General features: G+C 37.6%; 4 protein-coding genes across 5 annotated transcripts; all 4 read right to left on the bottom strand.

The window, feature by feature from the left end:
* Positions 1–6,530: 6,530 nt before the first annotated feature.
* On the bottom strand, positions 6,531–7,227 carry LOC113278368. The gene is made up of 2 exons (XM_026527227.1): positions 7,184–7,227; positions 6,531–7,109 (listed from the first exon to the last, which is right to left on the bottom strand). Exons 1-2 carry the CDS (start codon positions 7,214–7,216, stop codon positions 6,840–6,842), a joined length of 303 nt encoding a protein of 100 aa, XP_026383012.1. The 5' UTR covers positions 7,217–7,227; the 3' UTR covers positions 6,531–6,839.
* A 1,939-nt stretch (positions 7,228–9,166) lies between these two features.
* On the bottom strand, positions 9,167–11,062 carry LOC113284065 (factor of DNA methylation 3-like). 2 transcript variants are annotated; one of them, XM_026533464.1, is made up of 5 exons: positions 10,838–11,062; positions 10,583–10,732; positions 10,272–10,484; positions 9,847–10,119; positions 9,167–9,719 (listed from the first exon to the last, which is right to left on the bottom strand). In XM_026533464.1, exons 1-5 carry the CDS (start codon positions 10,868–10,870, stop codon positions 9,414–9,416), a joined length of 975 nt encoding a protein of 324 aa, XP_026389249.1. In that variant the 5' UTR covers positions 10,871–11,062; the 3' UTR covers positions 9,167–9,413. The 2 variants fall into 2 exon arrangements, with proteins under 2 accessions (XP_026389249.1, XP_026389248.1); XM_026533463.1 differs by having other exon boundaries at positions 10,583–10,735; positions 10,838–11,057.
* A 158-nt stretch (positions 11,063–11,220) lies between these two features.
* LOC113284066 (F-box/FBD/LRR-repeat protein At1g16930-like) lies at positions 11,221–13,357 on the bottom strand. The gene is made up of 4 exons (XM_026533465.1): positions 13,300–13,357; positions 12,167–13,209; positions 11,864–12,028; positions 11,221–11,771 (listed from the first exon to the last, which is right to left on the bottom strand). Exons 2-4 carry the CDS (start codon positions 12,686–12,688, stop codon positions 11,580–11,582), a joined length of 879 nt encoding a protein of 292 aa, XP_026389250.1. The 5' UTR covers positions 12,689–13,209; positions 13,300–13,357; the 3' UTR covers positions 11,221–11,579.
* A 598-nt stretch (positions 13,358–13,955) lies between these two features.
* Positions 13,956–16,175, bottom strand: LOC113278367 (60S ribosomal protein L30). Its single transcript, XM_026527226.1, has 5 exons — positions 16,033–16,175; positions 15,810–15,915; positions 15,624–15,725; positions 14,265–14,333; positions 13,956–14,173 (listed from the first exon to the last, which is right to left on the bottom strand). Exons 1-5 carry the CDS (start codon positions 16,051–16,053, stop codon positions 14,133–14,135), a joined length of 339 nt encoding a protein of 112 aa, XP_026383011.1. The 5' UTR covers positions 16,054–16,175; the 3' UTR covers positions 13,956–14,132.
* Positions 16,176–16,862: the final 687 nt, after the last annotated feature.

Genomic DNA, 16,862 nt, shown 5'->3' with positions numbered 1-16,862 from the left:
AGTTTCTTCAATTTTCCTAGTGCATGTTCCTGTTGATGTTTGTGTTCCATGTAATGTTAATGTACCTGTCATGTGATACATGTTTTGTGAATTGATGGAATGTTAGGCTAGAAGCCTTGAAGCATTGGATTGATTGAGCAGTGGGGAGAAACTAGTGCTCACTAGTGCCTGTGAGCAAACTAGTTCTCTTCCCACTCTAGTAGTATGCCTAGGCTCACCCTCACCATCTCACCTTCACCATCTCCCCTGCCCTTGGCTAAAACAGCCTTGGTTTGTTCCATTTCCTCCATTGTTTCCTTGTTACTTTTGTTTTCCTCCACTGTCATTGATGTTCTTTTTTTTGTTTTCTTTGCTATTTTGTTAGTCTTCTTTACTTCATTGTCTTTGCTTCTTTACATTTTATTTATTGCATTGTCTTTGCTCATGCTACTTCAACTACTCCTTGTTCTGCTGCTGCTGTGCATTGCTTGTGCTGCTGCTGTGCACTGCTTTCTTTCCCCTGCTGTGCAGTACTGCTGCTGCTGCTGCTTTCCTTCCTCTTGCTGCTGCTGCTGCTTTCTTTTTTCTTGCTACTGCTGCTGCTCCAAACAGTTAGCTTAGCTCCCAAAAGCCTCTGAGGCTCAGTTCAATACCAAGCCCAGGTTAGAACCAAAAGTTGAAGCCCATTTCATCATTGGGTGAAGTTAAGCGCAGTCTGCTGTGTACATAACTGAGGCCTAGCTCCCAAAAGCCTCTGAGGCCCAGTTCAGTCCAAGCCTAGTCAAGCCCAACTCCAAGTCTGAGGTCCAGCTAGAGTTCTATTAACTGAGGCCCAAGCCCAGTTTATTGTTTAAAAGTTTAGTAGGTTAAGGACCCAGTCCACATTTACTTCTTGGGTTAGGCTAAGAGTTCATAAGCCCAACATAAGGTTTTGAGACCAATAAACCATATTTTCATGTTCTCAACCTTAAGACCATAGTCCATTTCAAGGCCCAATAGCATTTTAGAGCCCAAAATAGCTAAACACTACAAAACACACCTAGTCTCTATGGATCGACCCGTACTTGCACGAGCTACAACTGACGACCGTGCACTTGCGGTATTACTGTAGGCCCGCTTTTATTACGCTTAATTTTCACACATTGTCGGGCCCACCAAGAAGACGTAGCACGAGCGTGAGAAGATGTATCATGAGCACGTGCGAGAAGATCCAATATGACAGATCCGAAAATAGGGGCTTCATTAGCTGTACTCCACTACATGTTAGCTGTCATCCACTATGTAAACACCTATATAAAAAGAAAGGTATGAGAGAGAAAGGAGAGACACATTTTACAAGAGGAGACTTTATTTTTTTTATCATCTTCTTCCCCAAAAACTAGATCTAGAGCTCTATCAAAACCCTATTAATGGAGATTCTAAATATAATATTGATGTAATTCCAATAATCATAGTGAAGAATAATGGATGTAGATCACAATGATCGAACCATGTAAAAAATCCTTGTGTCCATCTTTACAATTTTAGCCATTTTACCTTTTTTTTTATGATAAATATGTTTAGATTTATGGAAAATATGAAGGGGTGTTACTTATGAGAATTCCTGCAACTACATTTCAGCGCTAGAAACACTACTTGCTACTTGCTAGATTGAAGAAGATTCAAAGAAATTAGCTATTGTTAGAGTTGGAGTCACTGGATGTACAAGCTTCAAGGTCAATATATAATTTAGACGGTTATTTTCTCTCTTTAGATACCAAAGAGCACCTACAATTCAAGGAAACAAAAATAGGGCACACACAATGATGTTAAGGTAGCACCAACGGCAGGTTTTGAAGAACGACGCAGAAGCAAAAATTAAAGGAGTCTATATCGATACTCAAAGGAAAAATCATCTTCTAATTCTTTCAATCTTACCTGTGAAATCTTTTAATCTGATGATTTATACAAAACTTTAGAAAAACAACTTTTCAAAACCCATAACCTTTTCTTAATTAAAATTGATCCTGCCTAACAAAGATTTGGATCTAAAACCAGTTTATCTACAGATTTACAAACAACAAAACTTGTTTTACAAACTCAATCATCAGATTTCAGAAGTACGAAAATGTCAAAATTCTCAATCGATATGGGGATTTTTCCAAAGAGCGAAGTTTATGAATTGCCAGCTATTTTCCATCTCCTTATTGTGTATTGCTAACTGAAATCGATCTGTTGTTAAGAGCGAAATTATCGTGTAAGGCAGGAAAATTCAGGGAAAAGAAGAGAACAACGAGAAGAAATCATCACAACAATTCCAGTGCGAAAGTAAACGGATCCAGATTCTGCCAAGATAAAAGAATGATGCGGTCAAATATTCAGGAAATATGAACTAGGAGCGAAGAAATACGCACCTAGTGATTATGTGGGAGAAATATATGTTATCTATAACGCAGGAAAAGTATTGAAGAGTGCAACAAATTCGCACAAGAGAACTCAACTCAACAGCGCAGAGAAATTGGCAGGCAAAGAAGTTAGTATAGGAAAACATTTTGCAAACATTGTTACAGCGCGAAAGAATGCGCAACAAATCCCAGACAATTCAAGAACGAATCAAAAGCTCCAACGCGAAGAAAAATATGCAAAGAAGAAAGAAAGCCAAAGACGAAATAACGCACGAAGCTTAAACAACCTTAGATGTCGAAAACCAACAGCACAAAGACAAACTGTAGGGCGATGTACCAATGTGATGCAGTGTGTAAGGGAATATATCAATGAAACGCGACGTTAACTTACAGACAAGAGGTGACGTCGAAGCCACAAAACTGGACCTCCAGCAAAGCAACGAATGCAAAGAGGCATGGAGTTCAATACCTAACAGCTAAAGAAATGATGCTACTAGCAAAGATGAATACAAGATGAAATTCAAAAGAAAAGCCTGTAAAAAGCAGCAGAAAGTACTCGACAGAAAGCAGAAAGGAAGGAATATGAAAGGCTCCATTATAGGGGTCTGTATAATCATTGTTTGTTGATCTGTTGTTTGCAGCTAGCACAGCATAAGTACATATATGGACCAAAGTGATTGGAAAGACTATCGGACGATAAGGAAGAAAACAAATGAAGAAGAATATTCATGGACGTGATAGAATTCAGGGGACTGTAAATAGAAAAATGAAGGCAACTCACCTGATTTAAACCAAAGTGCCAGTCAAGAGATATCATAGCACAACTCACCGAAACAACAGGCGAAGAAGAAAAATCAGGAAGATTACGCACAGCTCAAAGATCAACAGCAGCACGCGGTAATAATTTGAGTCTCAATTTTTGCAGGAAAATGAAATAATAGAAGGAGGTCCAAAGATCCATCAAAGGAAGGTGGACAAAAGGAATGTTGGGGTTTCCGCCTGGTAACGGTCGACTACTTACATCTGATGCTCTAACAGTCGCAAACATAAACAGCCCACATATAGATGTATCAAAGCAAACAAGCATAAAACGATTAACGAGTAAACAATAAAAGCATACCACGACACCAGATTTACTAGAGAAGGTACGATGTATGTTATCTAATGTTGGATTAGGTAAAGCGTTTTGGGATGAGGCAGTTACATATGCGTGCTTCCTCATTAATAGGTTGCCATCAGCTGCGTTAGAAGGTAAAATTCCGATGGAGAAGTGGTACGGTAAACCATCTTATGACTATGACTCAATTCATATCTTTGGTTGCCCTGCGTGGTATCATGTTAGTGAAAACAAGCTTGATAGACGTGCTGTTAAAGGGACCTTTACGGGTGTGAAGAAAGGAGTTAAAAGGTTCAAAATATGGAATCCAGTAGATAAGAAGATAGTCATAAGTAGAGACATTACATTTGATGAAGCATCTATGGTGAAGTCTTGAAGTTCTCGGCTGGTGGAGAACACTACCAGTACCGGTGAGCCTTTGCAGCAGGTGGAGATTGATGCAACTCCACTAATTCCAACTAAGTCTGTATTTGTTACGACTACCTCCGAAGGTGTGGCGTCTACAAGGGAGGTAAATACTGAATTTCCAAATGATGGTGGCGATCTTAATGAAGAGGAACATGAAGCAGTGGAAGATACAGAAGATACGGTCACTAAGACCATAGCAACCAGCAAACCAAGAAGACAAACCAGGAAACCTGGTTGGATGGATGATCTTATAGCTTATGCATTACCAATTATTGAAGAAGGCATTCCTAATATCTATTTTGAAGCTATACACAGTGTAGGGCGTCAAGAATGGGAAGCTGCTACGCATGATGAGATGGAGACTCTTTACAAGAATGGAACATGGGTTCTTACGAATTTCCCGAACGGTAAGAAGGTCATTGGGTACAAATGGGTATATGCTAAGAAAGAAGGATCTCATGTGAATCAAGTATGCTACAAGAAAAGGTTAGTTGCAAAAGGTTATGCTCAAAGAGAAGGGATTGACTACAATGAGGTGTTCTCTTCAGTTGTGAAACACTCATCAATCCGAATTTTGTTGGCCTTGGTAGCACAATATGATTTAGACCTAGTTCATCTAGATGTCAAGACGGTGCTCTTACATGGTGATCTAGAAGAAGAGATCTATATGACTCAGCCCAGTGGGTTCAAAGTTGCTGGAAAAGAAGATTGTGTATGCAAGCTGAAAACATCGTTGTATGGGCTGAAGCAGTCTCCAAGACAGTAGTACAAGCGATTTGATATTTTTATGATTGGCCATACATACACAAGAAGTCACTATGACCATTGTGTATACTTCAAGAAGCTACGTGATGGGTCTTTCATATATTTGCTCTTATATGTCGATGATATGCTGATAGCATCGAATAACAAGAAAGAGGTTGAGAATTTGAACGACAAATTATCAACTGAGTTTGAGATGAAAGATTTAGGAGAAGCTAAGAAGATTCTTGGCATGGAGATTCGACGTGACAGAGAGAAGGGTAAAGTTTATTTTTCTCAAAAGGCATACTTGAAGAAAGTGTTACAGAAATTTGGTATCTGCGAAGGAACTAAATCTGTAAGTACTCCACTTGGTCCCCATTTTAAGTTGAGTTCTGATATGTCTCCTACTCTGAATAAGAGCGTGAGTATATGGATCAAGTCCCATATGCTAGTGTTGTTGGTAGCTTGATGTATGCGATGGTATGTACGAGGCCAGAAATTTCACATGCAGTAAGTATGATCAGCCGTTATATTCATAATCCTGGTAAAGGACATCGGCAAACGGTGAAATGGATTTTGAGGTATCTTTATGGTACTATTGATGTTGGCTTGGAGTTTGTGAAGGAAGATGGGAACAATCATTTATGTGTTGGTCATGTGAATTCTGACTACGCTGGTGATTTGGACAAAAGACGTTCAACTACTGAAGCGGAGTATATGGTAGTGACAGGGGCATTCAAGGAGGCTATATGGTTACAAGGTTTGCTCGATGACTTGGGTGTTGTGCAGGAACAACTTCTTGTGCATTGTGATAGTCTCAATTTACTTGGATAAGAATCAAGTGCATCATGCCATAACCAAACATATAGATGTTCGACTTCACTTTGTCAGAGATTCTTGAAGAAGAAGACATTCTACTTGTGAAGATCGATACCAAAGACAATCCAGCTGATATGTTAACGAAAGTAGTATCTGGGGTCAAGTTTCGTCATTGCTCGAAATTGATCCACATTCTTCCGCTTTGGTGAGACCTTTAGGGGTAAAGGTTATTAGGAACCTGGTGGAGGCCTTCTAGTAAGGCCATTGAGTGAACTCCCCGGTCGGTATGATTTCTTGCAGAGGATACGTAGGCAGCTTATGGCGCAATCGACATTGGAAGACGAATATGATTTTGTTATTGATCTTCTCATGCATTAATGCATGATTCGAGGTGGAGAATTGTTGGATGCTTGCGAGATTATAGGACACGGGTTTTGTGAGAGTTCAAAACCGTGTTGAACTCTAAAATGCAGTGTGTACATATCCTAGAAGATAGCTAGGTCGGTGGAGATGATTTTGGGCAAGCCAAAATCAGCGGATGATAAGAGTTTTGATAACTCTTAATTGGTTCCTAATCCTAAAGTTTAGGGACTTAGCTAAGTTTTGGAACCCTAATCCCTACCTATGTGTATATAAATAGCCTATTTGAGAACCTAGAAAATTACACCAAAAAAATTATTCTCTCTTAGCTAAGTTATGGAACCCATCCAAATTGCAACGAGCGATTTGTTGAAATTTTATGGAATCGGGTTTATAATGGCGACCTATTCATTTTGATGCTAGAGTAGCTCGGAAGATAAGTATGACGCATACACAAATTCCTTAAGACTAGAAACACTAATATCAACAACTTGTTGATCATAAATATGACAACCTACCCTTACCAAAGTTTCAACAATTGGACAAAAAGTAAGAAATTTCCGAAATGCAGCATCTCCCGAAAATCTAACACCTATCTTGAATTTTCAGCTTATTCAAAAATAAAAGTAGGGAGCATAATTCTACAAAACGCCACATGATTAGCACCTTAATTAAGATCATTGTTAGCTGGATTTTTAATTGAGAAGAAGAAAGGTATATACATACCCGAATTAGAATTTTACGAGCTGCTTCTTCATAAAATATGAATGGTAAGAGGGAAATATATAACACAAGAGATTAAAGTGGTTCAGTCAATTTGACCTACATCCACTGATAAAACCCATAAGGGTGGTGAATTGTATTAGGGATCTCTAGAACTCTAGTTTTACAATAACAGTGATATTCCTATTTATAGGATAACAGGATAAATGATAAAGCTAAACCTAACTAACAATCTTGACTAGGTAAAGCTATAAATCTTGAAGCTGGGTTGGTCTTCTGATATCTTCCGTGGATTCACAACCACCTCAATATTCTCCGTGGTAGATATGTACCATATATTCCAATACTTCTAACTCATCATTCTGCTGACGTATTCTGATAATTAAGACTTGTTTAAGATCTTCCAGATTCTCAATATCTTCTCTTAATTTAGCTATTTTTTCATTCAATATCTCCTTTTTAATTTCTAGTTCAGCTTTTGATAGCCTTGGTAACTTGGATCTATCTGCAGCCACTTTTTTTGATCTGCTAGATCTCTCTGCAGCCACTACAGTCCTAGATCTCTTCTTCTTCTTCTACAACAGATCAAGCAAACAATGAAATGAAAGATCTTAAAATAACCCTATAAAAAGAGAGTTGAGCAAATTACCTCATCCAAGCACATGCTGCCATTAGTTGCCATTCTTGTGCTCTTCTTCCTTTTCTTCAAACACTTGTAACTGAACTGGAGAGGAGAGTAGTATGTGATCTGAAACTTGAATAAATTTCTCTAGAGCAAAAAAAAAAAAAAAAAAGTAAAAGAGATTTCCAGAATGAAAGTGTGTGTTGATGCTTTAATGAATATGGTAGTGCCCTATATTGTTTTCTCCGTTCAGGAGGTTGTGCCTAGCACAATTTGGTTTCGGCTTCCAGTAAACTTTAAGAATCACCAGCTTTTACTCTTCCCTAAAAACAGAAAAAGTTTGAAGTGTCCACTCACTATAGGAGAAGTAAATGAATTTGGTCTAGACTGACAAAACCAACTACTGTAGCTAAGAAAGTTAGAAAGCACAGGCAAGAAGAAACTTGGAGCTAGTGGTCAACAGATGCAGATTTTCTGGTGCACTAAGACATACAATCTCATCAATATGCTGCTATAATTTTAAAAAGCTAACAAAAGGGTTGTGCACTCAGGTAGTTGAGATAGTGGCTGTGCAGCTCGCTGTGATACAAATTTTGTTTTTCTGTCGCTTGAAAAAATACAAGTGTGAAAATCTGCAAGTGGAAGAAGCCCCTTAACGTCTGAGTTTTGCCTTCTTTCTCTCCTCTACAACACTGATACTGTGCAGTTTGCAGAAGCTTTTTCAAGCATAGCCATTTTCTTATTATTCTCGATTCTCTTCTTTGAATTTTTTGTTTCGCTGACAATTAGTTTCTGCATGGCATTGGCTTTTCTTAAAATTAGTTTCAAGAACTATATATCTCAACTTCAGTTCTCCGAAAGCAGCTAATCTTTACTTCCTTCGAGTTGATTGAGAACAAGACCCTCCAAACACAGTTATGTTTGAAAAGTTAACAATGCGACAATTATTTCACTTTCACGGGCGCTAACAGAACAAAATTTATGTTTCAAGGCAAGTGATCTTTCTTTCTAATTACCTGCTCCTCCAAAGAAACGAATATTCTAGAATAGGCGAGATCAGCAGACTGCAGTAAGTACACAGTCACTCTCAAGTGATGTGAGCATCACTTGTTTAGGTTGTCAAAGCCTGGCAGTGATTCCAATTAATAAATCTAGAGCATTTGAGGGTATCAGGATAAACACAGAGGATAATCACCATGACGGAAAGCCAAAAACAAAGTTAACATGTACGGTAGTTTTCAATGTGCGCAGTAAAAACAATTACTCTAAAACGTAGCAATGTTTATACATCCTGAAGTGTACTTTTGGGTAATTTTAGTAACCGTATGCTTGCTAGACAACCCGCTAAAAAGCTTCCGCACATTGTCAAAGCATTCATCATATTTTTTCTGCTATGAAGATCAGAAGGTTGGAGGCAAACCTCAATATATGCCTCAATCAGATACGACAAGTTGTCTATGGAGTTGTTTTTCATATTACACTCCATCACTGTGTACTTGACTTGAATTGAGATTTTGATGCTAGAGTAACTCGGAAGATAAATATGATGCGTGCACAAATTCCTTAAACTAGGAACACTAAATTAAACAACTTGTTGATAATATATATGACAACCTATCATTAGCAAAATATCAAGACTCAGACAACCGGTAAGAAGTTTCTGAAATGCACCGTCTCTCGAGAATCTAATCCCTGCAAGATGAAGCTTTTTCAGCTTATTCAAACAACCAAGTAGGGAACATAATGAGTTCACAATTTTGCAACTTCAGGCAACCAAAGAATCACTATTGCACATACACAAAGGTAACTTTATGGCATAAGGTAGCTTTATGGCACTGGCATTATGCAGAAGATCGAGATCGAGTTCTTTCAACTTCTTATTAACCGCAAAATCGTCCAGTGGTTGCTAGACCAACTATGAGTGGTAATATGTCAATATCTCTCTGGTTGATTAAGGACAGAAAAAATCGGTCTCAATATCTCTAAAACTTTTTCCTAATGTACTGAAAGTATACTCTAACCAATTTGATATATAAACTGTGATTGAAATCAGTCAAATCAACTTAAATATGGTTTCCAGAAGAAACCAATCGAATCCCTATATGAAAATAAAACTAGCAACTGGTTCAAAGAAGAACCCTAAATATTAATTTGATATAGCAAACACACAACCGATTTAAATTCGAAGAGATTTGAAGCAAAAGAGTGTTACTGTGATGGGAAGACTTTCGTGCAGCTAGGCTTTTGTTCCACTTTTCTACGAATTTCTTCCCATACTAGTAGTGTTAGTTGGATGAAACAATCCCTCAAAGTTCCAAAGCTCTTGAAGTGGATGTCTACCATTTGGATGATACATTCTCAAGTGATGAGCAAGTGCCGCAACTCCTTCATTCACAGTAGCCCTCCTGTTCTCCTCAAAGTTCCAAAGCTCTTGAACTGGATATCTGCCATTTGGGTTATACTCATTGAGCTCCAGAAGTGCATTCACAACTGTAGAATATGCTTCTTTCCCCCATGCATTCTTCAAACCTTTCAATAATTTATCCTCCTCGTCGAGCAACTCCTGCAGCCAACAAACATCCATACACATAAATAATTCTCAAGTTATTTCTCCCAATATATGTTCACAATATGACCAAGCGGTTGGTAACAACGATTCTGAGAGTCGATTGAGAAGTTGGTGGCACTACCCGATGTTTGCCATCAACAAGGGCAACTTTAAATGGATGCCAAAGGGGGTCTTTGAGCATTTGCTCCCAAAAGTTGCAAAGCAGGACAGACTGATCGGAAAATCGATCCTCCGAAGATGAGCTACAAATGTCTTTTAATGCATCACAAAATGGCTTTGAATGTAATTCTCCCATTCTCTTAATCCCAACGAGACACTGAGAATTTGATGAACTTTCTCCAATTTCCAGCAATTCAGTGGCAGTGCATGAACTTTCTCCAATTTCTCCAATTTCCTGCAATTCAGCAGCAGTGCATATATTCAATTAAAATCAAAGTGTGCTGGCTATAATTCTACAAAACTCCACATGATTAGCACCTTAATTAAGATCATTATAAGCTGGATTTTAAATTGAGAACAAGAAACACTTGGTTAAGATCTTCATACCTGAATTAGTACTTTACGAGCTTCTTGTAACTCATCATTGTGCTGAAATTCTTTGACAGTTAAGACTTGGTTAAGATCTTCAAGACTTTCAACACTTCCTGTTAATTCATCTACCTGTTCTTTCAATATCTCCACTTCAGTTTCTAATTCAGCTTTCTCATCAACCTGTTTCTCCAAATCTCTAACCCTTGCTTGAAGCTTCTCTATCTCACCCTGATCAGAGAAACAAAATAGAGAGAACAAATAAGGATACATTGAGGATGATTATGTTTTGTTAAGGGTTTCAAGAAAAGTGGGTTCTTATATTATACCTTTAGTTCTTCAATTTGCTGATCTTGGGTAGGAGCAGCACTTTGAAACTCCTCATCATCTGATAGCCTTGGGGACTTGGATCTATCTGCCACTTTTTTTGATTTGCTAGATTCATCTGCAGCCACTACCACCCTAGATCTCTTCTTCTTCTTCTACAACAGATCAAGCAAACAATGAAATGAAAGATCTTAAGAACAAAATGATCTAATTTGTTATTTCATCAAATAGAAACAAAAGAGAGTGAAAAAATTTACCTCATCCAAGCACATACTACCATTAGTTGCCATTCTTGTGCAAAACTAGTACTTCACTTTGTTGTGTGGCCTGAAACTTAAGAAATTTCTCTAGAGAACAAAACAAAAACAACAAAGTAAAAAGATTTTCAGATTGAAAATGTGTTGATGACTGACACTTTAAAAGCCTAGTGCCCCATATTGAACTGCCCACCACAATTTGGTTTCCGTTTCTGTAACTAGCTTCCTGTAGACTTTAAGAATCACCGGCTTTTCATCTTTCCTTAAAACAGAAAAAGTTAAAAAGTGTGAACTGTAAAAACTAAATACCCACTATTGGAGAAGTAAAGGAATTAGGTCCACATGTGTGCAGTAAAAGTGTAAAAGTAAAAGGAACAGGTGAATAATACAAGTCCTGACTGAAATAATGCACACTATTTGGAGGGGTGAGGCTAAAGCAACACAGGACAACACCAATTAGCTAAGGAAACCATGAGCACAATTTCAGAATTCAATTCACAATGGTGTATTTTTAATATCTGCAATTTTGTATCCAACTGATGCGTCTTTTGTTTTACGGGTTAATTGATGGTTGGTACTTGAGCTTTTTTGCGCAGCCAAGGGTGTGTTCTCGCCTTTTTTTGCTGTTCTGTTCTTGCTGGCTGTATTTCTCTCCTCTACAACACTGATATGGTGCAGCTTGCAGAAGCTTTTTCAAGCATAGATATCGTCCTTTTAATCTCGATTCCCTTCTTTGAATCATTCATTTCACAGACAGTTTCTGCAAGGCGTTGGCTTTTGTTAAAATTTGTTTCAAGAACTCGATCTCAGCTTCAGTTCCCCCGAAGGAACTAATCTTTACTTCCTTGAGGTGATGGAGAACAAGACCCTTCAAACACAAAAATTCTGTTGACACTGCTTGGCCTTCTTCCTTCACAATAACACCAATTCGTGGCTGCAACAAAGTTAACAATATGACAATTATTTCTCTTCGGTAAGTGCTGAGTACATAACAGAATTAATAATTCAAGCGGCAGCCGTATTTACCTGGTCCACCAGATCAATGACAAGAGATTCTAGACTAGGCGCGCTTTGCAGCAAGTATGCAATCACTTGAAAATAATCTCTTTGTCTAAGAGATGTGAGCATCAATTTGTTTAGGTTGTCAAAGCTTGGCAGTGAATCCAACAAATCTAGAGCATTTGAGAGTATCTGGATAAACATAGAGGATAATCACCATAAGTAATAAACTACAACCATGGCGCAAACTATACAAACAAAGCGGCTATGTGCGGCAAAAAAACAACTACTCTAATACCTAAGAATTTTAAAAAGCAGTGGACTAGATACCTGAAGTGTGCTTCTGGGTAATGTTAGTGACCGTATGCTAGCCAACCCGCTAAAAAGCTCACCCACATTGTCAAAGCATTCATTGTACCTTTTTATGCTGTAACTACCACCTGGTCGGAGGAGAACCTCGATATATGCGTCCATAAGAGAGGAGAATTTGTCTATGGAGTCGTTCTTCATATTACATTCCATCACTGTGTAGTTGAATACTGAGAGATTCGGATTGGAGATTTTGATTCTAGAGTCGCTCGGAAGATAAATATGACGCATGGTAAAATTCCTTAGACTAGGAACACTAATGTCAACAAGTTTTTCATCGTAAATATGGCAGCCTACCATTACCAAAGTTTCAAGAATTGGACAACCAGCAACAAGTTTCTGAACTGCACCCTCCCCCGAGAATCTAACCCCTTCGAGATGAAGTATTTTCAGCTTATTCAAACAAATTGAAGTGGGTAGCATAAAAAGTTCACGATCTTGCAGCTTCAGTTTCAAGAAAACTAAAGAATCATTATTGAACATGCACAAAGATAACGTAATGGGATAACGTATCTTTTCCGCACTTTCATTATGCCAAAGATCAAGATCTAGTTTTTCAAATTTTTACTACCCAAAACATTGATCCATTGGTTAACAAGAGACATATCACAATGAGACCAACTGAGACGGAACCTGTCAACATCATATGCACCATCCTGCAATAACCTCATAACCTTGCTCACAAAATTCTCAAATTTCGGGTTCTGAATTTGTTTCTTATTCTTGACTCTATGCATCTTGAAAAGATCTTCATCAAAGTCGAGTCTAGGGATAATTGTCCATAATTCTCAAAAACTTTTGGATAAAACACTTGTTTGCAGAAGATATTTTGTAGGAAGATAAGATAGAATGTTTAGCATAATACTTTCAGGTAAGAATGGAATCCGATCATTCACACTCGCAGAACTCTCTATATCATGGAAAACCTTTAAGCGTTTAATGGGAGGAGGTGATGATCTTAATTCTTCCATTGTCTTGCCAAACACAGAATTCTGCAACCGTACCTGGGTTTTGCAAACAAGGTTATTCATCCTATGGAAATCTATAATCATTTATCGATCAAAAAACCAACAGAAAATTAAACCAACGAATACCAGTACTGCTGCTGCTTTGAACTGCTGTCGGAAATTCTCTGCGCAATTTTCTTTTTTCTGATCGGTGCCAAATCCTCTGCAACAGATAAAGGTTCAGGGTATAAGGTCCAAGCCAGATTCAGACGCTTTACCCTTGACCGAGTTGCACATGAATTTAGTTTACCGGGTTATCACGGAAGGTTCCTGCCACGTTGAGAAGAAATCTCGTTCTCAAAGAGAAGGCAATAACCATTTCGGAATTACCAAATTTGATTACTTTTTCTTAGGTGTAAGAAAGACATATTCCAGTTTTAAATAGGATTAGACGACTTAGAATTAGAAGTCCACTTTCTTGGGTTTTTTATTACGACCTTAGGCCAAAACAAGGCAAATACAGTGGACACTGGAGAATTTTAAGACATCCAGGATAAGCAATTGTCAACTAAATTGGCAAATTACAGAGCCTCCAAGAGTAACTCTTCCAACTCCGAGCAATTGTCAATGCTACTAGGATAAATCACTGGCATTCCTCAAAATGACAACTTAAGTGTTACAGGCTAGCTGAAAACTACCCGTGACCAGAAAAATGACAATTTAACATTTTCGTAGCACTGACAGTAGGCAATGCTGTGGCCTGTGGTGCTTCTAGGATGAAATAGCCAGAAAGACGCAAAAAATAGTCTAATACGGCATTCATAAAGTGTGCAAACTTTCATCTCCCAAAACATTAAGTATTTATGTGTCCTTCCATCATTACAAATTTAAAAGAAACCTAAAGAGGTTAATTGAATTCAACTATAACTCGACTGAAACTAAATAGAGTAGAGATTCAATACACTAGGTCTTTCTGCACTTTACTGGTCACCAGGAAGGGTCTTGATGATGTCAGAATCACCTGGAAAACAAAATGGGGAAAAAAGTGTCAGGCAAAAGAATAAGATCGGCAAACATATGAAGTTGAATAAACAGGAGGTGTTCTGTCTCACCTGGATCAATGATGCTAAGGCATGAAACACGGTAGTATCGTCCACAAGCTGTTCCCAAGTCAACATTGTCTGCAACAAACAAGAGGATACAAATTTAAGTAATATAATAACAACCTCAAGACAACTAAGATGACACCAATAAATATGATAATGTCGAGGAAGCCAAGGACACAGTTTGTAAGTTGCATGTCACAATAGAAATCTGGTAGGAAGGAACACTATATGTACATCAGAAGGTACACTGAAACTACCTCAAAAGGGATGGAACATATAACCAAAGAACTTTCAAAAATGATATTCCAAAGGGAAAAAAACAACAAAATAAGAAAAACTTTAGCAGATTATAATGTGGTGGACTCAAACAATAACCAAGCCTATACACCCTGAGAATGGAGGCAACATGTATCCCTGCTAATTGCTAAAAAAGGATAGTTACACGGCGAAAGAATCTTAACCATAACTGACTGATGAAAATGCAAATAAGGCTTTATTCTGCTAATTCGTGACTTTTTAAACAAAAACTAAAGCTAAACTATTTAAATGTAAAATTTCACCAAGAGAATATCTATCTACCATACTTGATTACTACATAAAGTTAACATTCTTGCTAATTTCTGCACAAAAGAGAATTTAAGCAAACACATCCAACAGAGACATGTAAACATGATATTTCTTAACTACAACCTCATCAAATTTATCAAATGAAGGTTTTTAGTAGCATTGTACTTCACAAACACAGAAAAGACGGACTACGAGCCAACAAACAATCGAACTAAAGTAGCTAAATGTATGCCAAAAAGTTAAAACAACAACAAATACAAAAAAATTAAGGTACATTCAAAACACTAGAGTAAGATCAAAACAGACTTGTTACTTCCATTGAAACATACTCGTTATTCTATTTCTGCTATACAATGGATCTCAAAAAAGTATTATAATGATGAAGATAGTGAACACTATGAATCTTTAAATTGTGGACCATAACAAGACATAGAGATACAAATTCAATGGTTGATTATTACAAGTTTGATTTGCTTTTCTATGCCTTACACAACCCCCATTGAGGAACCTGTATACAACTGTAATCTCAAATGTACAGAACAAAATAGTCTCCCCAAATTCACAATGATGGCCAGAAATAAATTAATATTTCTTCTATTCAAGATTATAAAGACAGAAAGAACAAGATATTCTTTAACTATAACAGAACCAAATGAAGGTTTTCAATAGCCAGAATTGTACATCTCAAATACATAACACGAAATAGACAACAACACCAGTTAAACAATCTAGCTGTAGTAAGACCAAACAGTCACAAAAAGAACAAATACAATGGAAAGATCAAAATAGAGTACTTACTTCCATTGAAGTGGTGAACTCCAACCTTGGCAAGCATAGCATAGTACTCAATCTCAGATTTCCTCAAAGGGGGACAATTGTTTGAGATAATAATGAGCTTTGCTGCAACAAAATTACTACCAAATCAGTAACAATCCTCTAAAAAACAAAAAAAAAATCACAGATTAAAGAGATGATGATTATTACATTTGGAGCTTCTGAGAGTCCTAAGAACTGTTTTGTAACCAAGGGTGTACTTCCCACTCTTCATCACAAGAGCAAGTCTGTTGTTAATACTCTCATGAGTCTTCTTCTGCAAAACAAAATACCCCCAGAACCAGATTTGATTAGATATCAAAATCTATCAAATCCTGAAACATAAATAGAAAAATCTAAAGGGGAATGAGTGAATAAATATCGATTTCTGTACCATTTTCTTCACGGCCACCATTTTTGCTGATTAGTTGCAGAGAAACGGAGGAGATGAGATTTAGATCGTTAGGTAGTTTTCTGGCGACGGCAGTGAGAGAAACCCTAGAATAATAGAAGAAGAAGAAGATGACAGAAATATAAGGGAAGATAGATTTAGGGTTTATGTAGATACGGAGTTGGACTTTAATATTGACATGGGCCACTTAGAGTTTATGGGCCTGGTCTACTACTGGCTGTCACTTAAAGGGCGTCCACTGATGTCAAAAGACTCAAAACTCCAAAATTCGTTTGATTTGGCATCCGAAAATTTAGGGTTGAGCAAATGGGTGGGTAGGTGGGTACGAATTTGGTACGATCCGTGTCCAATTTATTAAAATGACGGATATGATGAATATTAGAAATGCATTCACGTCCGGTTCATTAATCAACGGATAAAATATTCACGGTTGAACGAATTGAACTGGGTGGATACAGGTGAATTAACGTATTTCGAAACATAATTACAAAAAATTAATATTAATATTGTGTAAATTAAACACAGACTAAAAAAAATTAGTGATCATGCATACTGAGTCTATGGTATCCTCAACTTTGTCCCTCCCTCTCATTCTTATCATGGTAATTTCTCTGACTTCTAAATGTAAGTACCTTACTAATGCTCTAGCTTATCCTTCATATTTTGGTATAACACTAAAACTTCCCTCTATGTTGGGTATCCAACCGATGGAGATATATCACCCGCGTCCAACCCGTAAAAGCGACCGGTTTCAAAGTTTCACTCGTACCCAATCCGCGAAAAGCGAATTGGGTGTCCACCCTCTAAAATAC

This window comes from Papaver somniferum, chromosome 5, assembly GCF_003573695.1.
Source record: "Papaver somniferum cultivar HN1 chromosome 5, ASM357369v1, whole genome shotgun sequence".
Taxonomy (NCBI): domain Eukaryota; kingdom Viridiplantae; phylum Streptophyta; class Magnoliopsida; order Ranunculales; family Papaveraceae; genus Papaver; species Papaver somniferum.
Note: the sequence above shows the minus strand (reverse complement) of the source record. Positions and strands in the feature narration are given on the sequence as shown.